This window comes from Nelumbo nucifera, chromosome 1, assembly GCF_055504915.1.
Source record: "Nelumbo nucifera cultivar China Antique chromosome 1, China Antique-T2T, whole genome shotgun sequence".
In the NCBI taxonomy this organism is placed as follows: domain Eukaryota; kingdom Viridiplantae; phylum Streptophyta; class Magnoliopsida; order Proteales; family Nelumbonaceae; genus Nelumbo; species Nelumbo nucifera.
The window spans coordinates 124,168,256-124,191,477 of NC_142649.1; the positions used below are offsets into that span (position 1 = coordinate 124,168,256).

General features: G+C 39.0%; 1 protein-coding gene across 4 annotated transcripts in view; it reads right to left on the minus strand.

Annotated features, from left to right (window-relative positions):
* The window catches only part of MEE13 (myosin heavy chain-like protein), an 85,069-nt gene that overhangs the window by 52,650 nt on the left and 9,197 nt on the right, over positions 1-23,222 (minus strand). The window contains exons 1-5 of one of the 4 annotated variants that reach the window (XM_010276088.3): positions 17,210-17,430; positions 16,358-16,420; positions 3,905-3,998; positions 3,682-3,790; positions 3,551-3,589 (exon numbers count right to left, since the gene is read on the minus strand). In XM_010276088.3, coding sequence (XP_010274390.1) covers positions 3,551-3,589; positions 3,682-3,790; positions 3,905-3,998; positions 16,358-16,418 — 303 coding nt within the window. In that variant the 5' untranslated portion in view covers positions 16,419-16,420; positions 17,210-17,430. Of the gene's footprint in view, positions 1-3,550; positions 3,590-3,681; positions 3,791-3,904; positions 3,999-16,357; positions 16,421-17,209; positions 17,431-23,222 lie in introns of those variants that run through there. The other 3 variants (XM_010276090.2, XM_010276089.3, XM_088894145.1) reach the window with 3 other exon arrangements.

Below are 23,222 nucleotides of genomic sequence, written 5' to 3' on the forward strand. Positions count from 1 at the left end.
CCTACTAGAACTAGAAGGTCCATTAGGCAATTACAATTAAAATTCCTAGTTTCCTACTAGTCTTCTAATTCCACTTTTGTCTTCTCTTAAAATCTTCTATTCTCTAACTTAACTTGGTTGGTCCGCCCCCCTCAACTCAAGTCCTCAACTCAAGTCCTCAACTCAAGTCCTTAACTAATTCAGAGTTTATTCGGCTTTGTACAGGAGCAAAACCCAAACCGACCCAACCCGACTCAAACCGACCAGGTCGGTTTGGCCTATCAGTGGGTCGGTTTCGGTTCCCACCTCTGGTAAGCCGACTAGGTCGGGTCGGTTGGGAAAATCCCATGAAACCGACCCAACCCGACCCGTGAACACCCCTAGTCCCTGGGTGTTACAAGGTGGCTTGGCCCAGGGACCACTTAGGGTAAGTGTTGGGCCCATAGAGCCCATGTGATGGGTTTCAGGGGGTGTATTGTCCATAACAGTGTATTCGGCCAGGCCTTGTAACAAAGGTTGGGCTGAACCCATGTGGCTGATGTGTAGATCAATGTTTGGGTCCCACGCCATACAAGGAAGTCCAATTGGGTAGCAGTTTGGAAGGCTAAGTGAGCACATAACCCTTTTGGGCCTAAAGCCCATTTCGAACTGGGCTGATTAGATCAGTTAAATGAGGGGTGAATTCTGATATTAGATTAGCAGATAGGATTGGGTCTTAACCCTATCCACTCAGAGAGTCCAGATCTGAATCACATTCAGATCTGGAAACCTCCTAATAGGATTAGGAGGGGGCTGATCTAATCTGCAGATAAGATAAGGGTTTACCCTTATCACTTAAAGGGAATTCTGATCCAAATATGATTTGGATCAGCAACTCCTAATGGGATTAGGAGCTGATCCCTTTAAGGTTATAAAAGGAGGAGGGGGCGGCAGCCTTTAGAAGATATTCAGATATTCACATTATGTCTTCAGAGCTGAAATCACAGAAGAGAGTATTCAGCATCACTGCGCTAAATCTCTCTTGCCGCCTCCTTCCTGTCACCGCCATATCTGCCAGTTCGATCTCCTCTTGTCAGTAAGAGTGATCAAGATTGGATCTTGATATCAGTCCTTTGTGAAAGGGCTGATTGGAAAAGTGCTCACGTACCGTCCAGCTGATACTTGCGAAGGATCTGGTTCTTTTTGAAGAACGCTACGGATTCTGCTCCATCCTGCACTGCGCCATCTTCAATGGGAGCAGTCTTTGGTTCCTTCCTTGGGCGTGAACACCTCCATTGGGAGATACTATTTCTCTGTATCAGGTATATCCCTCTCCTACTGCTTTTGTTCAGATCTGGTTCGTTTCTTGGTTCAAGATTGATCCTTGAAAAATATGATTTTTCTAAAACAGGGAATACGATTCCCAGTAGGATGGAGAGATTTTTTAAATTCGCCCATTCTATTCCGCAAGATTCGGGTGTCCATACGATGGATCTCTCCTCCCTTCACTGAGTAGAGGAGTACAATCTCTCCAAGCTCGTTTCCCAACACGCCCCCCATTCCAGAGCGTCCTGGATTACCTTGGCTGCTCCCATCAAAATTCAGCTTCAGTGAGCTTTCATGCAGTGGGATTCATCTTGTAGTTTCCCTAGCCTTACTGGATGAACACCTTGCACTGCTAACCAATTTCTCCATAAATCTGTAAAGGAAAATTGATGGAATGGTTCCATGGTCTTTAACAAACGTATTGCCCTATTCAACACACAATCCTTTAAATCCTGACTATTCCTCTCCTTCTCTTGAACTTTCACACACCCAAATTCTTTTCCCCCTCTAATTTCTTTTCAAGTTGGCATTGTGAAGTGTTTGCAACATCCCTGCTAATGATTCCACTTGCCAATCTTCCAGAATTTTTGAAAGTACATAGATCCTCTGGTTGGGGTGTTATATCATCACCCCTTCCCCTATTTTATAATTTGTACTGTCATTTTATCTTAGTGAAACTTATTTGCATTTACCATCAAAAAAGAAAGAAATATGAGAAAACAAATTGATCTAACAGATCCATTTCTAGGATGAAGGCCCTAGAATTCTAACACAAAATTTCACCTGACAATAGGCATATTATTGTAGTGCGCCATTGCCCTGCCAGTCACATTTACTATAGAATCCCCCCTCCAAGTTCAACTACTAAGTTAAACTTTGATTGATGATCAAGGTTACTTGGACCTTCTTTGTAGAGCAATGGAAAGTTTTTTTTTTTTTTTGATAATCAAGGGAAAGATAAATTTTACTAATTAAAAGTACATCTAAGTCTGTGCTTCAGAGTCATATTAAGCACTTATTGGGCTTACTGCTTATTACTTATTATAAGCCAAAAGCACCCAAAAAATTATGAATTAGCGTTTGGTAAAATAAAGCCCAAAAAGCACTTTTCACATCAAAGATCCTGTCTAGAAAGCCAAAAATTTTGGGCTTTTGCCTTCTTACATTTTGGAGAAGCCCTTTTATAAAGAACAAGCCCATTTATTACATCACACCAAATGTTCAAATGTGCTTATCTAAATAAGCACTTATTCAAAAAGTTCTTCTTTAAAAGCCTATTTAGAAAGGGAAAGCATTCCCAAACACAGCCTAAGAAGGTGATGAGATGTTCAAATGCGCTTATCTAAATAAGCACTTATTCAAAAAGTGCTTCTTTAAAAGCCCATTTAGAAAGGGAAAGCATTCCAAACACAGCCTAAGAAGGTGATGAGATGCCACCCTCATACATTACCCCAAAAACAAAAATTGAGCATCCTAAACATCATCAACAATAACAACCAAAAATTTTGGGCTTTTGGCTTCTTACACATTGGAGAAGCCCTTTTATAAAGAACAAGCCCATTTAGAACATCACACCAAATGTTCAAATGAGTTTATCTAAATAAGCACTTATTCAAAAAGTGCTTCTTTAAAAGCCCATTTAGAAAGGGAAAGCATTCCCAAACACAGCCTAAGAAGGTATTGAGATGCCACCCTCATACATTACCCCAAAAGCAAAAATTGAGTATCCTAAACATCATCAACAATAACATGAAAAAGAGACCAACATTTGCTCCAAATGATGCCCAATTAACACCCTCAAATCATAAATGTGCCTAAAGCAAGTCCATAGTGAAATAACCAATATCAGCTACCATTCTTCTACCATTATTTTTTTTCTGTCAAAAGTTTTCCTACTTCCTTCCATCCAATACAGGCTGCAAAGACACAATGCTCCAACACATCTTTGCTTCCTTTCCACCAGAAAAATGAGGCCACTTAGAAAAGATTTCACATGGATGAATGGGTCTAAACATAGGTTTCTAAATAGAACACTTTTCTAATTGCACAAGTTCTGCTTTTATTTTTGGTATTCCTTGGCACATATTAACATTTGATGAAATAAGATGAAGCATGATAAAATTTTGCTTACTAATAAAGAACTAAAGAAGTCAAAAAAATAATCACTAAATGCACTAATTCACTTTTCACTACTTCGGAGAAAAGGTGCAGGGCATTGTGGATAACTCAAACCTTTACTTAATAGAAATCAAAGAGAAGCAATTACCTTTGAGACCTCTGCACTATGTAAATCTGCTAGCTGGCTCTGAAGACAGCAAAGCAAACAAAATGAAATGTCCAAAAAAGAGAAATAGGGAAAGGGCTTATATAATGTGAACAATGGAGTCAAAACCTCACCTTGATACGATATGCTTCTGATAGCTCCTCTTGAAGGTTTAGATTATCTCTTGTAGCAGCAGCCAACTTCTTCTTCAAGTTCTCAATCTCCTGCTCCAAGGCAGATGTCCTAATAGGGCTTTAATTTGACTATAAAAATGCTTTGTGGTTCATTCAAAAGGGGAAAAAAGATGAAATTGAAAAGATTACAACACTGAAACTTATGAACAAGCAAATCAGAAACCTTTGAAAATGCATCTTAGTAGCAATAACGAGGTAGCTGGGTCCAGCTTGCTGCAGGCACAATTGTTCAATATCTTTACGCAATTCATCACGCTCTGCAAGATAGACGTAATATTTTGATAAGCATTGTTATTGAATTATGGCCATGAAATCGCAGTGCATGGCATCTAGGGAGTGCTACTTGTCTTTTTGCATCATAGCCTTGTGCATATATAGGAAATAGCAACAGTTAGTTATTTTCTGTGGTAATGCTGTCCAGTTTTGGGAAGACGATTGGATCGAAAACACCCCTCTAAAGGAACTTTTCCCTTTGTTATTTTCTGTTTCATTGTATAAAAAAAGAGGTGGTCTAAATTTATCTCATCTTCAAGAACACCGATCACTCCTACTTGGGATTTCAGTTATCGTAGGGGATTAAGGGATGAGGAAATTGACTCCCTCTCTGACATGCTTTGTTTTCTTAATCAGGTTTTGTTTAGATCCTTCCAAGCCAGACAAAAGGGTGTAGGCTCCTAGACCCAAAGGGACCTTTACTTGTGCTTCTTACTTCAAATCCACTTCTCATTCCTCTGTCCAACAGCCTTTTCCCTCAAAGGAAATTTGGTGCAGGTCGGTTCCCCCAAACGTTATGGCTTTTTGTTGGGAAGTGTATTATGGAAAAGTAAACACTCTAGATAACCTACAAAAGCATAGACCCTTCTTTTGTATTTCCCCCAACTGGTGTACCCTCTGTAGAGCTCATAGGGAGGATTGTTATCATCTACTTGTCCATTCTCTGCAAATTTATGGGCTTGGCTACTCTCGTTTTTTGGCGGTAATTGGAGCTTGCCAACAGAAATCTGCATGATCTTTTTTTTTATCAGTGAAATCTGCATGATCTTTGAATGGTCTAGTTTCCCTTGGCCTACAAAAAGAGGGAGAATTATGCGGAGATGTGCTCGAGCTGCATTGATTTGGACTTTATGGAAAGAAAGGAATGGTGGAATATTTCAAGAGAAGGAAAGGGGCAAGCAGGAACTGAAGGACTGTGTGTTGAATAGGACAATGCTGTGGCTGAAGACTTCGGAAAGTTTCCATCAATTCTCATATGATGACCTTTGGAAAAACTGGGCAGCAGTAGCCAGGTGTTCTTCCATTAAAAATAAGACTCTTACAAGATGGTCTCCTCCATCTGAAGGCTCATTAAAACTGAACTTCGATGGAAGTAGCTTAGGTAATCCAGGGTTATCTAGAATGGGGGGCATCCTGAGGAATGAGTTTGGAGAGGTGGTACTGCTCTACTCAGGTCCTTTAGGAGTTGGAAATTCTATTAGGGCAGAGCTATTAGCTGCTGTACAAGGGGTGCAATTTGGAAACCAATTGGGGGTAGAGCAATTAATCATTGAAGGGGAATCCAAGGTGGTGGTGGGCTGGCTGAAAAACCCCGAGGATACTATATGGTTTTACGAGAATGAAATTAAGTGTTTGTGCTGTTCAGCCGAACTGAGAAAAGAGGAATGTTTGTTCTGTAGCTACAGTAGTTCGAACCAGGAGAAAAGAATAAGAAGAAGAAGAAGAAGAAGAAGATGAAGAGAACAGTCAAGCATGATAGGATAAACCCTATCAGTCGACCCTTAATATGGATTAGCCTCTAATTAGTAGTACAAAGACTAAACTGCCCCCACTTAAGTATGGGACAGGAAGTCACTATTAAGACTGCCACATAAGCATATAACTTAATAGAAATAAAATGACTAATCTACCCTTATTCGGCTAGCTCTAACACTCCCCCTCAAGCTGGAAAATATATGTCATATAATACCAGCTTGTTACATATATAGTTCACTCTCCCTAAGCTTAAGCCTTTTGTAAACAAATCTGCCCACTAATCACCTGAGCCCACATGTTCTGTGCTTATCTCTCCAATAAGGACCTTCTCCCTCACAAAGTGGCAATCAATCTCTCTGTGCTTTGTTCTCTCATGAAAAACAAGGTTGGATGAGATGTGGAGTGCAGCTTGATTGTCACAGTACAATTTCATAGGTCTATCCATGGAGAACCCGATTTCTTGTAGGAGATTCCTCAGCCATACTAATTCACATGTAGTGTGTACCATGGCTCTGTATTCGGCTTCAGCACTGCTCCTTGCCGCAACCGTCTGCTTCTTACTCTTCCATGTCACAAGATTTCCTCCAAAAAATGTGTAGTAACCTATAGTATATCTTCTATCAAACACAGAGCCTGCCCAATCTGCATCTGTATACCCAATTACTTCAAGTTTTCCTCCTGGTTTCTACAACAACCCACGGCCTAGAGCTCCCTTCAGGTACCTTACAATTCTAAGAACTGCATCCCAGTGAGGTATCCGAGGGTTCGGCATAAATTGGCTCACCACACTGACTGCAAAGGAGATGTCTGGTCTCGTGATAGTCAAATAGTTCAGCTTCCCCACTAGTCGTCTATACCTTCCAGGATCATCAAATATTTCCCTTGAATCACTGCTCAACTTAGCATTTGGTTCCATGGGAGTTTCAGTTGGTTTTGCACCTAACAGTCATGTTTCATCCAGCAAATCAAGAACATATTTTCTTTGGCACAGGTTTACACCTTGTCTTGATCTAGCAACTTCTATACCCAAGAAATACTTCAATGTCCCAAGGTCTTTTGTTTGAAAATGATTTTGCAGAAAGACCTCTAGTTTATCGATCCCCAATTTGTCACTACCAGTTATGACAATATCATCCACATAGATCACTAATAAAATCTTTCCGGCTTCTGAATCATAGCTAAACACCAAGTGGTCAACCTGGCATTGTTTCATTCCAAAGCTCTTCACCACTTCACTAAACTTCCCAAACCAAGCACGAGGCGATTGTTTCAACCCATAAATTGCCTTTTTCAGTTTGCACACCTTACCATCCTCCCCCTGAGCAACAAACCCAGGTGGTTGCTCCATATATACCTCCTCCATAAGGTCACCATGAAGGAAGGCATTTTTAATGTCACGTTGAAACAAGGGCCAATCATACATAACTGCCAGGGAAATTAAGACATGGACAGAGCCAATCTTAGCCACTGGAGAGAAGGTCTCCATATAGCCCACTCCATACACCTGTGAATAACCTTTAGCAACAAGTTTGGCCTTCAAACGCTCCACACTACCATCTGGCAAGTATTTAACAGTATACACCCATTTACAACCCACAACATGCTTACCAGGTGGAAGAGTAGTGAGCTCCCACGTGTGAGTATGCTGAAGGGCAGAGAGTTCCTCCTCCAATGCCTGCCGCCACCCAGGTGAGCTAAGAGCCTCTCGAACATTCTTAGGTATAGAAATAGATGACAATAGTAAAACAAACAAGCAATGTGAAGCGGAAAGGCAAGATACTGAAACAAAATTGGAAATAGGATGGAGGGTACAACTACATTTACCTTTTCGTAAAGCAATGGGAAGATCAAGTCCTGAAGGTTCAGGGACAGGAGCAACAACAAGATCCGCAGACAAGGTAGAAGCTGGAGGAGAAGCCGGTGTTTGTCGACGAGTATACAGGTGCCGGATCGGTGGTCGTTCAGTAGGGAGCTGCATAGGAGGAGGTGAAGGGTCAACCCCAACTAGAACACCTGGAACAGGATCACTGACTGGAAGAGGAAGAGGAAGAGGAAGAGGAAGCAAAGGTGGAGACACGGATACATCAGGTCCCGAGAAGAAGGGGACAGACTCAAAAAATGTGACATCAGGACAAACATAACACTTCCGAGTAATGGGATTGTAACACTTGTACCCTTTCTGAGTCTGAGAGTAGCCAAGAAAACACACTTAATAGAGCATGCATACAGCTTGTCTATTCCAAAACTCAGATTGTGAACAAAGCACACACAGCCAAAGATACGAGGTGTTAATGGAAAGGGAGACAAGGTGGGGAACAAGATAGAGAAGGGAGACCGACCATGAAGAATGAAGGAGGGCACCCGATTAATAAGGAAACACGCAGTAAGTACAGCATCACTCCAAAATCGTTTAGGAACACTCATATGATGAAGAATAGACCGAGCGGTTTCAAGGAGATGACGATTTTTTCGTTCAGCCACCCCATTTTGTTGAGGAGTGGATGCACATGAAGTTTGATGAATGATGCCATGTTGTTCTAAATACTGTTGAAAGGAAGTAAGAAAGTATTCACAACCGTTATCTGAACGAAGAACTTTGATTGGAACACCAAATTGTGTACGTATTTCAGCATGGAATTTTTGAAAAATGGAAAATAATTCACTCTTTTCTTTCATTAAATAAATCCATGTCATCCTTGAACAATCATCAATAAAAGTGACAAAATACTTGTAACCATTATAAGACTATTTTAATCGGGCCCCAAACATCTGAATGGACCAAAGCAAAAGGACTCAACATACAACTCTCAACTCTAGGACTGAAGGGAACACGACGATGTTTCCCATACTGACATGACTCACACTGTAAAGACAACAAATGACTCAAAGACGGGACCAGTATCTTGAGTGCCTTGAGAGATGGATGTCCTAGTCGACAATGCCACTGTAGAGGAGTGAGTGAAGTCTGAAGTGCAACTGACGATCCACCACCGTCAAGGTAATACAATCCACCAGCCTCATGCCCCCCACCAATCTTCTTCCCCGTCTTGAGATCCTGAAAAACACAAAAGGAAGGGAAAAATGTAATAGAGCAATTAAGAGTCTTGGTTAATTTACTAACAAAAATAAGATTGAATGGAAACTTAGGGACATATAGAACAGATGATAAAGAAAGAGAAGCTATGTCAACATTACCAACACCACAGATGGGAGAAGAGGAACCGTTGGCAAGGGTAACAGTTTGAGATGTGGAAGTTTCAAAGAGGGAAGAGAACACACCTGGAGTCCCGGTCATGTGATCCGAGGCTCCAGAGTCAATAATCTAGGGAGAGGGTTTGGATGACAGACAAACTATTCCTAAGTGGGCAAGAGTGGCAGTAGTATGTTGTGAAGTAGTCTGGAGGAACCACTCATACTCATCACGCGGTACACTCACCATCTCCTTCCCGGAAACAAATGTAGATGTGGAAGGAGTTAGATCTGCCTGTTGGTTATCACTGACATCAACCCCACCAGCCACTGCATGATTGGCCCATGTAGAAAAAGGGCCATGGAGATCATAACAGAAATTCACCGAATGTTCGTCCCTACCACAATGGGTACACTTCCTTGTAGAGTTACTTTTTCCTTTACCACGGCCTCCCCCTAAGTCACGACCTCCTCGGGAGGCATGTCCTCCCCCTTTAGTACCATGTCCACCTCCTCTGGCTATCACAAATGTTGATCTGTTAGACTGTGTGGGATTCTCTGTAGGCCCCAAATAAATCCTACGAAGTCGTGCAAACACTTCCTCAAGTGTAGGAAGAGTAGAGCCCCCTAATATTTGGGCCCTAACTGGTTCATATTCTGATTTCAACCCCACTAAAAACCTAGTGACATCTAGTTGTTCCCTCTGTTGTTGCTGAACCTTAACATCTGGAGTGAGAGGATGATAGACATTGAGTTCATTTCTGAGGTTCTTCATAATGGCATAGTACTCTTCTAGGGTTTTATTCCCTTGCTGCAGATCGAAATACTCCTAATAGAGCTGACATACCCTTGTAGTATTATCCTGCCCAGAATAAAGCTTCTTGGCATGTTCCCATATGTCCTTAGTTGTATCTAAGAACATAAAGTTGGCACCTATTTTGGGTTCCATACTATTCCATAACCATGTCATGATTTGGGCATCTTCTCGTTCCCAGTCATCAAACCCTGAAGAGTTAGCAGGTGGTTTATCTTCCTTCACATGCTTCACTTTCCTCTTTGCCTTGAGAAGAACTTCCACTGACTTGGCCCATGGTACATAGTTCTCACCATTAAGTTTAATGGAGGTCATTTGGACATTTAAAAAATCAAAGGAAATCATGACACTCAATTTCTGGTCACCACTCACATCTCCCATCGAAGCCATTCCAGTCTACAAAGTTGGTTCTGCCCGTCACACAAAAAAAAAACAGTTCCAACCACTGCACTACAGTTCGTTAGCTACCACACAAGCACACTTGTAATCACCAAGTACTGGCCTTAGCATACATTCGGCCACTTCAACCACCACTGTACTGCTAACATGCAGATTTAAAACCACAAAGAATCCCTCTTGAAACTGCTCATTAGAGGGTTCAAACCACCACCACTGCACCTACTCAACCACCACAGCTGTCACACCCATGGTGACAGCACTCTACACGAAAAAAAAAAACTTTTCTTTCTGGTCACTCGACTGTTGTTCTCTTTCCCTGTCACAGAAGTCCAACCTCTGAACGCTAGAAGTTGCCACAGGAATCTGGGTAGTGCTGCAGTCTGCTACCCCAGATTACTCGCACCAAAGAAAAACGAAAAAAAAAAGAACTGAGAAATATATGTTGAGGAAGTTGTAATCGACTGCTGCCAACCTAGCTCTGATACCATGTTTGTGCTGTTCAGCCGAACTGAGAAAAGATGAATGTTTGTTCTGTAGCTACAGTAGTTCGAACCAGAAGAAAAGAAGAAGATGAAGAGAACAGTCAAACATGATAGGATAAACCCTATCAGTCGACCCTTAATATGGATTAGCCTCTAATTAGTAGTACAAAGACTAAACTGCCCCCACTTAAGTATGGGATAGGAAGTCACTATTAAGACTGCCACATAAACATATAACTTAACAGAAATAAAATGACTAATCTACCCTTATTCAGCTAGCTCTAACATTAAGAAATTTAATTGGCTGACAAGGAATATGCTGGTTTCCATATAGTGGGTGGGGAGATCAGCAAATGCTATGGCTGATGTGTTAGCCAAACAAGGGGCAAATATGGAAGAATTATTTTGGGCTCAGCTGTGATTTATGTAATTTATTACTAGCTTACTTGTGTACTATTGGGAGAGGTTGTAGCTCACACCTCTCCATGGGATGTTTTATGAAATTACAATTCTAAAGCAGTTTCTGAATTAATTAAACTTCTATTATTCATCAAAAAAAAAATAGCAACAATTAGTTCAATTGGCTGAACAAGGCTTTGCATTATATTTTATAATTCTTTATCACTGATCAGAGGTTGTCAGTAATACTTGTGATTTGCTTCAGAGGAAAAGACCAAACTGGTGTTTGTCCCCAAGTTGGTGCTTCTTATGTAAGTTATTTGGTGAGACTGTTTTTCACCTCTTAGTTTCCTGTCCTTTTGCTCTCTCTATTTGGGAGTGGTTTTCTTCTCTCTTTGGTTGTAGATGGGACCCCCTGATAGCTTGGAGGGACTATTTATCTCTCCTGCTTTTACGTGTTCTAAAAGAAGAGGTAGGATTTTGGGGAGATGCACTAGGGCAGCAGTGGTTTGGACAGTTCAGGAAGAAAGGAATCTAAAAATCTTTGAAGAGAAGGAAAGAAGGAAGCTGTAATAGAGATAATAACCCAAAGGGTGGCTCATTGGGTCAAAACCTTCAAGCTCTTTGCAGATTTTAAAGTTGAAGACTTTCTCAATTCATGGGGTTCAATTGCTGTTTCATCCCCTAGAAAACAAAGAATAACAGAGGTCTGGTCACGCCCCATGTGATGGTAGTTGTATTGGCAATCCTGGCCCATCGGATATCAGTGGGGTAATTAGAGAAGATAATGGAAGCATCCTAGCATTGTATTTAGGTCCAGTTCAGAAAGGTGATGTAGTGAGATCAGAATAATTGGCAACAGTTTATGGGGTGAAGAAGGCTAAAGAAATGGGGATTGAGAGACTAATCATTGAAGGGGATTCAAAAGTAGTTGTTGGGCTGGCTGAAAAAAGAGGAAGGAGTAATTTGGCAGCTAAGGATGAATTTTTTTGGATCAACTCAGCTAAGGAATGAATTCAGGCACTTCAAACAAGTTTCTAGAGATATGCTTATCCAAATAAGATGGATTAGAAGATCTGCAAACAGCATGGAAGATGGCCTAGCTAAACAAGGAATTCAGAGACAAACCATGTTTTGGGCTCATCTGTAAATTTGGGATGACTTTTTGGGTTTGATGTTTTTTCAGAACCTCTTGTTGTATACTTCTCTAATTTAATGAATTAATTTTTCTGTTGCTGATCAAAAAAAAAATCCAAGTATTCATTATATTTTTCATATGTTGATACAGTACAAACCACAGAGTAACAATATTTATTTATCCAACCAAAATTGTGCATTGGCTGGATGCAAGTTAGCTTTCAGCTACCAAGTACACTAAACTTTCCACCTGACTTTTTGAGTTAAAGAAACTTTGTGTATGTGCCCCTAGGGTAGCTATCAAGGTGCACTGAGCTATCAGACTGTACCTCCAAGATAGGTATTTGGTCAGTTAATATAAACTACTGGTTGTGTCATATCAGGTGGGAAATCTAATATCCTACAAAAGGTTAAGGCACCATCAAGTCCTACCTCAACTCTGAAATATCAATGAATGTGTCATGAAAGAAAATTCCCTCTTCAAGGAATGCCTACACCTAACACCCATTCTGCAAGAAGGAATGAAAATTCTAAAATATATTTCAATGCTTTGTGAAAAAAATATATAAATTCATGTCATTTAGAATACCTAGAGCTAAGGGCTGTTGGATGAGGGCAACCAAAACACCAACCAACAGAGTCCAACATTTTTGGTTGAGCTTGCATGACATTTTGATTTTTTTTTACAGTAAAAGTATACCTTTTTACACAGTTTCTGTTGGATATATGTGTATGTGTGTGTGTGTTTTTCATAAGCACATACCTCTTTCAGAAATCAATGAAGTGATAAATTATTGAGTAATTTGCCTCATAACCCTTGAGTGATTCTAAGTGTTCATTGATTGATTTTAGGATTCTTCTCTCCTCTTTCTATTGTCTACATTTGTGATCACAAGTTGCAACCACTGAAGTGTCAAGTAAAAGAAAAGAGATTAATAAATCAAAAAGAAAATAGGAAGAAGAAATAGAGAAAAACACCAAGATTTAACGTGGTTTGGCTTGGTAGCCTCCACCCATAGAAAGATAGGAAAAATATCCACGACGAGAACAAGAGATACATGACTAACTGATGCAGTAGGGCTGGAACTAACTAACACAAGACAGAAAGAGAGAGGAAGGGAGAGTAGAAAGGGTAGAGAAAGAGAAATCCCAAGGAATCACAACAAGGGGTCCTAGAATCTCTAGGGTTTGTAGGAATCACTCCATACAGCAAGAGAGCTCTTGAAATTTTCATTCATTTATTCATTAGCTTCAAAAGGAAGAGAGTACATCTATTTATAGAGTGACTTGTGTGGCCCGGAACACTGTTCACTATAATTACAAAAAGTGCCACTCTTTGTCTTGTGCATCAAGAAACACAATAACTTTCTATCTACAAATGCAAATAAACTGAAAATTGAAAGATAAGCCCTACTAAACTAGAGGAACAAGATGTTATAGCCCAGGCCCCACACAGAACTAGTTAAAATTGTGAAAATACCCATATTGTCCAAGTATACAAAACTATAGAAAATTTAAGAAAATTCCAAATTTCATTCTTCATCTCCTGCATTACTAACCTCTCTACAGACTCACAACAAGATATCCACTCTCACTAAACCCTAATCCCACACAATCAATGGCTTAAATAAGCAAAAGACCCAATTATATCAGAATTTCACACAGGCCCCTCTTCCTCTCATAAATACATGCAAGCCCCCAAAATTTACCAACATTACAAATATACCCATGTAACCTCCAATATGAAGATTATCAAATTCTGAAGTTCAAAACATGTTTGAACAATCTCTAAAGGCTCAATCTAGCAAAGATCAGTTTCCTTCAGATTCTCCAACTCCCCCACCAACTTTTCTCGATCTTACCAATGAGAGAAACCTGTTACTCTCCATCACCCATCCTAGTGTGGTGGGAAACCCATTCTAAACCAGTCATCCTCTATTATTTATCACCTCAAAACCCGTCTATGTGCTAGATTCAAGGCGGATACGTGCCCGCCTCTCCCCCATTCCCCTGTATTCTCCCATCTCCACCATTGTCGATGCAAATGACTACAAACGTAGCCAACGGGACAATTCCATCAGTTGATGTTATGAATCACAGAGATTTGAATCGACTGATGTTAATGGGTAAAATAGTATTTTCATCTTTTCATTAACAGATGTTAATGGCAAGGGAGGTTTTAGACAATTGTTAGAAAGAGTAGGGATACTCTAAGACAATATGTAAACAATAAGAGTAGAGTTAGGGGCCCTTTGGCAAGTCTTTTTGGGAATATCTTTTGGTAGCTCTGACATTCAAAAGACACATTGAGCTTTTGCATTAAGATCTGAGCAGCCTGAAACCCGTTGGTTAAGGCATGTCTTTTTGCGCGTCTTTCCACATGAAGACGAATAGAAAAAAAAATGCAAAAGCTCCAATTGGAGCTTCCCGAAAATCGCCCGTTTTGGGCTTCTCACGTCTTTTCGGCGCATCGGCTTTTGGCAGCTATATCTACCACGAACTAAACGGGAAAAGACCGAAACGCGGTCTGACAGGATAGCAAATAGCCGACAGGCCACGTGGAAAGATGCATCAAACAGGGCCTTAGTCAATTAGCTAAACCATAAGGGTAGTTTAAGAAATTTACCCTAAAATTAATCTTTCATTGCTGATCAAAGAAAAGACAAGAAGGTCAAACTATGAGAGACAAGGAGGGTTGGAGGGGACCAAGGACCATATATTTTATATAATATATAATATGTAACATTTAATATAATGACTTCACAAGAATATTATGGTAAAATGCCCCACACCACTTATTATATGCCCCACTTATTGTGTTTTAGTGCTTTGTTTCTGCATAAACATAACTATGATATTCTGGGTAACTGGCCAAATTTATCAAGTCCTTTGGCTTTCTGGTTACCTAGGCAATCCAAATGTCTACCTATTGCCTAATTGACAGACTACACAGGTCACTAGACCTTGTTTGCCACCCTGGGCTTTTTCCAGTCCCTTCAGTTCTTCTTTTTCTTTTTTCTTTTTTGTGCTGAAAGAAGAAAAGTAACTGACATCATTTTAAAATCGACAAACCAATTTGGCTAGACAAAGTGAATTTTCAAAGTTTGAGTCCTACCCTCTAACCATGGAACCTAGTTCCAGAATCCCCTAATAGATGATGCATCCAACCTATCATTTGTTTCCTAAAGTAAAACAAGGAAAAACTTGTTTGCAGCTGACACTCTTCTTCTCCTGCACCACTACACCCATCCCCCATGTAACTAAACAATGGATCAGGATTTCATGGGTTCTCTAAACCATCATATATTGACCTCTCTTGCTGATCACAGTTAATTGCTCATAACCCCATGGTAAAGTGGAATAACACTAATACACACATATGCACGTCTTCTTGGACATTATTTCTCATGGGTGTATAAGGTAGTCAATTCGATCCACTAAAGCAATGTTTTAAAATTTTTTAACAATAATATTTTCACTGTTTCATTTTTATCATGAAAGAAGGCGTATAAAATTTCCAGCCTCAATCCACATGAAATTGCTATATTAATATAAATACATATATATATATATATAGATGCAAATAAGATAGTAGATGCTTGATCAAATTAATAGAACCTAGTATATTAACTGGCCAAATTTATCAAGTCCTTTGGCTTTCTGGTTACCTAGGCAATCCAAATGTCTACCTATTGCCTAATTGACAGACTACACAGGTCACTAGACCTTGTTTGCCACCCTGGGCTTCTTCCAGTCCCTTAAGTTTTTCTTTTTCTTTTTTCTTTTTTGTGCTGAAAGAAGAAAAGTAACTGACATCATTTTAAAATCGACAAACCAATTTGGCTAGTCAAAGTTAATTTTCAAAGTTTGAGTCTTACCCTCTAACCATGGAACCTAGTTCCAGAATCCCCTAATAGATGATGCATCCAACCTATCATTTGTTTCCTAAAGTAAAACAAGGAAAAACTTGTTTGCAGCTGACACTCTTCTGCTCCTGCACCACTACACCCATCCCCCATGTAACTAAACAATGGATCAGGATTTCATGGGTTCTCTAAACCATCATATATTGACCTCTCTTGCTGATCACAGTTAATTGCTCATAACCCCATGGTAAAGTGGAATAACACTAATACACACATATGCACGTCTTCTTGGACATTATTTCTCATGGGTGTATAAGGTAGTCAATTCGATCCACTAAAGCAATGTTTTAAAATTTTTTAACAATAATATTTTCGCTGTTTCATTTTTATCATGAAAGAAGGCATATAAAATTTCCAGCCTCAATCCACATGATATTGCTATATTAATACAAATACATATATATATATATAGATGTAAATAAGATAGTAGATGCTTGATCAAATTAATAGAACCTAGTATACTTCATATCAAACACATTAAAGCAACGTAAAGTTTTGCACACAAATAATAAGATTCTTACCATGTTCCAACTGTTGAATACGGCCAATCAAGGATTCACTGTTGTCCACATTTTCATCCATGCCTGAAGAAGAAAATGTAAGCCTAAGAAAAAGGCAAAAACTAATTTTTAAAAATGAAGTATTGTGTTACATCAAATTCCTCTAGATAGAAATGCATTTCTGAATTTAAATTCAAATAATAGCACATCGCCATACTGATCACTGGTTTATAAAAAACACACAAAATACCAGTTACAAATCCAAAAGAAATCAAAAGCAGCAATCACCAGCCATACATCAAAACAATCTGCATAGATAACTCATGAATGGACAATGATGATCACGCTTGATCACCTTCTAGGAAATATTCAATGAGTAAAATTCAACTATTCAAGGTTAGGCTGGAACGACTCAGACAGATATGTTGAAAACAACCTCAAACTGAATGGAAACTAAGTTTCTCCTTTGTCCTTCCAAGTTCCAACTCCTCCAACAAGTACAGTGCCAAGCCAAAATCTAACAAAATTTGTTGGAATTTTCAAAAAAAAAATGATAGGAATTTCTATACGTTGTAAACCATAAAATTTTATCGATCGCATTTATTAGCAAACCAAGAAAGAGGAGGTTGAAAGATATTAACCATCCCAAATTTACGTAAAATTAAAACAGAAAATGAATTTAACTGAAGATAGGGAATAGAGTCAAAAAGCTTTCTGCATCGGGAAGCAATCGAGCAATTCGTATTAGAGAGCGTAAAAGAACCCTAGAATTTGATTCCAATGAAGTACTGATTCAGCCAAAAGAAAATAACAACGAAATAGATCTCCAAACGATAGAATTCGATTACTAAGTTTCAGAATAAACGTGCAAACCTGAAACGAGTTTGGAACCCTAGTAAAACCAAACCGAAACAACTAACAAAAGAGACGGATGGAGGCATTATCGTCCTGGAGATTATTTTTTGTGAAGGCGACTTCAGTGTTTATAGATGACAAAGCCATCGTGACGACCGCCTTTATCTCCGGCTGCGATTCCCGCGAGAGAACTCAAATAACCGGAGCGAACTTGCTGAAAGGAGGTTAGGTTTTTTAACTGCCAATCGTATATGGGCAATTCACATTCAATAATGTGGCCATGTGGGCCCACTAATTACGTTACTTTGAACTCCTCGAGGGAAAATTCGATTAGTGTTATGTACTTTGGTCTAGTCCCATTTTGATTCCCAAACTTTAAAATGTGACAATTTAGTATACAAATTTTTAAAACGTGGCAATCTAGCCGTTAACCGTTAATCAGTCGTTAAGTGGTATTTGAAAAAGACATAAATGCCCTTCAAATATTATCTAATTTTCTTTATCAACCATCCAAACATTGACAAAAAATTAACAATCTCAAATCTTTGCCTCTTCTATTCAAGAAAGTTGGGGTCACCAGAATGCCCACACAAACGTAACCCCAACTCTAAGGGCATTTGTGTCTTGAATGGAATAGGCAAGGATTTGGGACTATTATTTTTTTTCTTGTCTGCTTAGATGGTTGATAAAGAAAATTAAATAATACTTGAAGGGCATTTGTGTCTTTTTTATATGTCATTTAACGATAGGTTAACATCTGATTAACGACAAGTACTAGATTATCATGTTTTGAAAGTTCAGGTACTAAATTGTTGTATTTTAAAGTTCGGGGACCAAAGTGGCACTACGCCCAAAGTACATGGTACTAATGGAGAATTTTCCCTATCTATAATACTATCGAATTTGTGTCTTTAATGGAACAGGTAAGGATTTGGGACTGTAATTTATTTTTTTATTTTTTGTCTGTTTAGATGGTTGATAAAGAAAATTAAATAACACTTGAAGGGCATTTATATCTTTTTCAAATGTCACTTAACGGTAGGTTAACATCTGATTAACGACAAGTACTGCATTGTCACGTTTTGAAAGTTCAGGTACTAAATTGTTGCATTTTTAAGTTCAAAGACCAAAGTGGCACTAGGCCCAAAGTACATGTACTAATGGGGAATTTCCCTATCTGTTATCAATGGTTAATGGTGAATTCGAGTCGAGCCGAGCCGAATAGTACGAGGCTTGCATTCGGCTCGAACTCGAGCTCGAGCTCGGTTCGAGCCATAACCTTGAGCTCGAGCTCGGCTCGAGTCAAAAATTCATAAGCTCGAGCTCGATTTTGAGAAAAGAATATTCTATAAAAATAAAAATCATATATAAAAATATTATTTTATTTGATATTTAAAAATTAAGAATTATAATATATATTTATTTTCTATAATATATATTATTTTCTATAATATATATATATAGATATATATATTCAAGCCAGCTCGCAAGCTCACGAGCTAAACTCTAGTAGGCTTGAGCTCGGCTCGTTTATTGATCGAGCCAGTGAATTGGGCTCGAGTTCGAGCAACTCGTAAAAAGCTCGACTCGTTGCCACCCCTATCTGTGGTAGTATAATATATCTATATTAGTACAATACTATCAAATTGTGAGGCCACAAAATATATTCTGAATTCTCGTTTTTTATCCCATTTAATTTTTATGTTCAATTATTAATTTACATGGCTTAACGATTAATTTCTACTCTGACAAATCACAGTTCTTTATTTTGATTTTGATTATTAATAGATGTCCACCCAAACCATAAACAACTTAAAACAAAAGGGTAAATTTCTTAAGTTACCCTTATGGTGTAGCTAATTGGTTAAATGTACTCTTATTATTTGAAAATTGATTGATGTTATCCATATTATTTTTGACAATTGTCTAGCTCTACTATTAGTTCGTTAATATTCCATTAAAACAAGTACACATGTAACACCACGTGGCCACTTTAATTTTTTTAAAATCCAATATTACCCTCGTCCCCGTCCTCCTCCGACCTCTCTTTATCTTCCTCGACTGTCTCCATCAACACCAGATCGCTGTCAGTTTCAAACCTCACAAACTGAAAAGGGCTTCAGAGAGACAGTGGTGGTCGTCGTTGTTGTTGCCCGCGATTTCTTCAACAGGTCACCTCCTTGTATTATTTCTGATCTGAACCCAGATCTAAGATTGGTTCGTTTTTCTCCTCAAGGCAGGTGGCTTGTGCAGTGGAGGGGAAGGCAGGCGGTGATTTCTTCAACCGCCACTGCAATCTCTCTCATCTGGTTTCCTCTGTCACTATTGAACTGCTCGGGACCCAACTAGCGGTGACTTGAAATGCTCGGGACCCAACTAGCGGTGACCTGCGACTATTCTAGTAGTACGAGTAAAAGTCTCTGAGATGCCATTCATCTTAAGATGTCTCCTTCGTCTCCATTTTTGCTTAGACATTCCTCAAAACTCCCCCACCAAAATAGAACAAAACTTTGTTTTTATGAATTTCTCAGTTTTCAACAACGATGTTGAAGCTCGAGATCCAAATCAAATGTTATAAAATAGAAAGAGAGAACTGACATAGAACTCTTTTAAGCAAAAATCCTGAGATTCAACCCAATCAAAAAAAATCACGAGCATTAGTTGAATAGAAGATGAACTACCCAATTTTGCAGCCGCTTGGACGAAAAGGGAAAAACCTTACCAAATCTGGAAATTCAGACGAAGATTTAAATATTTCTGTTGGATTTTGATCTCATAAAAGATTAAATCCAATGGGTTTGATTGGTCAATTACATGAGAAATTGCACATGCACACTTGATTGAAAAATCAGTTTTTTCTCTTAGAAAAAACCCAGTTTTTAACTTGTCCCACATTAGAAAATTATAAGTTTTGTTTTCAGTATTTCAATAGGAGCTGATTTACACTCCTTAGAATTAGTAGAGAGTATGGGGATTCGATACCGCAACGCACGCGCACGCATGTGTGCGGCGCAATGAGGCGCTTTAGAGGCGCACTTTGCTCGCACTTGGTTTTGGTGCGTTACTGACCGTTGATCACCGTTGATGAGATCAACGGTCACGATTCGATCGGGTGTGATCAAGAAGCACAATTCAAAGTTAACAGTCACTAACTGTTAACTACTTTTTAAACAAATTGTGACTGTTCAATGTGCCTTCTCTAAACCAGCACCTACCTTTTCTTCATACCTCTTCACAAATTATTTAAGAAGCATGAATCAGACTCCAAAACACACAATTTTGAAATTCACTCTCTCTCTCTCTTTCTCAGTCCAGTCTGCTACAATCTCACAGAATGTTTCTTTGGAGACTCTTCAACTTTGCTGGTTGCAGATTCTCGCCCAAGGCTCTGTTGTATCCTGGGAACGAATTTGCCTGTAACCCAACAGCAAACTCAGTAAAACTGAGTGGGGACAAATAACGTTCTAAAGACAATGTCTTCAGACGCGCCTTAGAGCTTCTCCTCCAAAGTTATAGTGACCCCATTTTCTTCAACAATTTCCAATAAAAAGGAATAAAAAAACATTTTTGACCTAATTTCGTTGGACAACAAATGTAAACCCTTTCAAGTTCAAGAGAAATTTAAATGAAGAATTCAAAACACAAGAAGAAGCCAATTTAATTGGAGAGAGAGATTGGTATCGACAACAAGAGAATTAGAGTTCTAATCAGAGAGAGAGAGAGAGAGAGGAGGGGGAGGAAATGAGTTCGGACAAACTTGTACAGCTAACATCTCCGGCCCTACTCACTCCCTATTCCAGTATAATCAGCACTGCATAAGGAAGACGGTTGAACAAACTTGTTTCTTTGGATAAGATTGGTAACGGTGACACTTTGATCTATCACCCTAGAATGCAAGTTGATTCCTATCAAGCAGTTCTCCTTGAATCATATGACTCCTAGAACGACTCCTTGACCTTGCCCTTGACGGATACCTCGAGGGAGACATGTTGTCCCTGCTATAAGGTGAATGGGAGTGGGAATACCTTGATTATTTGGAGCACGACATCATAGTGCATAATCAAATAGTTTAGTTTTAGTCCCAGAAAAGATAGCTTTCCCGACGGGCAAGAAGGGACGTAGCGATGGCGACAGTGAAAAGAGAGAATGAGAGAAAGACAGAGGAGAGAGAACTGTTTGGATTTAATGGAAGGGTAAAATTGAGATTTCAGCCATTTTTTTTAATATTTAATTGTAATGATAATTTTTTTAAATAGTAGGGGTAGTGTTAGACAATAGTCAAATAGTAGGGGTATACTTAGTCAATTAGCTAAACCATAAGGGCAATTTAAGAAATTTATCCACTAAACATAAACCCTAATAGAATACACAAACGAACCTTGATTTATTGGTGACTTATATTATATCTTCACCCAAATAGCACTCTATATTCAACACCTAAAAAACTTCATCTGAGACTTGTTAAGCTTTCTCTGGTTGGTAAAATGATATCTATGATTTGTCACAATGATGTCTTCATTTCTTCATCTCTATTAGATTATACTTGGGTTCATGAATGATTCGATAATGCCCTCATTTCTTTTTCATCAAATCCTCAATCAACTCCTATCCCTATTTTCAAGTCAAGTTGGGTTACATTAGCTTTGGATTCAAGAATAATTTAGAAATGCCTTCATTCTTTTAATGCTAATTGGATCCCCAATCAACTCTACTTATCCCTATTTTTCATGTCAGGTTGGGTTAGATTAGCTTTGGGTTCCTCTCATTAACATCCATAAAACTTTAAGTATGTTGATAGGTTTATCTTCCTTTAGTACTAGCTTAACCCAACTAGATGTGATTCAGTCCATTAAAAGAACAATAAATATTTCAGATTATAAGAGAAAAGAAGAAGAATAAGAAGAAAATGATGGAGAAGAAGGGAGAAAGGAGGAGTTCGAATAATCTCCTCTCTCTCCACACTAATTCTTTTATTAACCTTCATTAACTAGGCTACTTATAAGTTTGCCCTTAAGTGAGCGGCCAACTAAGCAAGAACTTAAAAGAACTTATAAAAGAGGTTAACATACAAAATAATAACATACTACTTAAACATAAAAATAGATATTAGGGCCCATTCGGCCTAGTCTCTCTACACTACCCCTCAAGCTAAGCATAAATGTCAATTATGTCCAACTTGCTTATATAGTGTGTCAGCTTCCCTTTGTTAAATAGTGTGTTTCTGTGTAATACCTTTAAACTAGACACATATGAGACTCGTGTTAGTTTAGAATCTTCACAGCCGTTGGATAGATCTAGGGAGATTTATCCTACCAAGGTTGACACTGATGTGCCACCAAGTTGGTTGGTGGCTTGTCTCAGTTGCCAGGGTGAGACCTGAGGTACATGCAGTGTGGGTTTTTTTGAAACCTTGAACCGGACTAAAATTCTAGTATTGCCCTGGACCTTGGAGATAGATGGGCAAAACTGGAATGTTACACCTGACCCCTAGATTCGATTATGATACCACACTATGTGTTGTATTGGGCTGTCTTTGATATGTCAATCAGTGAGATCCTTAGAGGGGGTCAAAACCTGGGTATGTTGGGACAGTTCGAGAATTCATCTGAGTGGGTGATCATAGTGACATGATCAGCCCCTTTGTCGGACAAAGTGAATGATCGGGGATGCACTCTCTTTGATGGAAACCAAAACTACCGGCAGTCGATTTCAACCGTTGAAATTTGTTTTGCAAAATATATTTAGATATATATATATATATATATATATTATGATTTCAAAATGTTTGCAAAATGTTTTAATTCCCGGGATCCATGTGAGTAGAGAGTGCAACACTGTACCTTGCAGCCGAGGGAGATGTCCTCTCTTGTCGGGCAGTGTTTGATCACTATAGGCAGAGAGGTTAAGTGTAAGATCATTGAGGGTAATACCTGATGGGCTAATCTTGCATCTCCTCACAGTCCTTGGGTTTTTATAAGGTGGCTTGACCCAATGACCATTTAGTGTAAATGTTGGGCCCATTAAGAGCCCA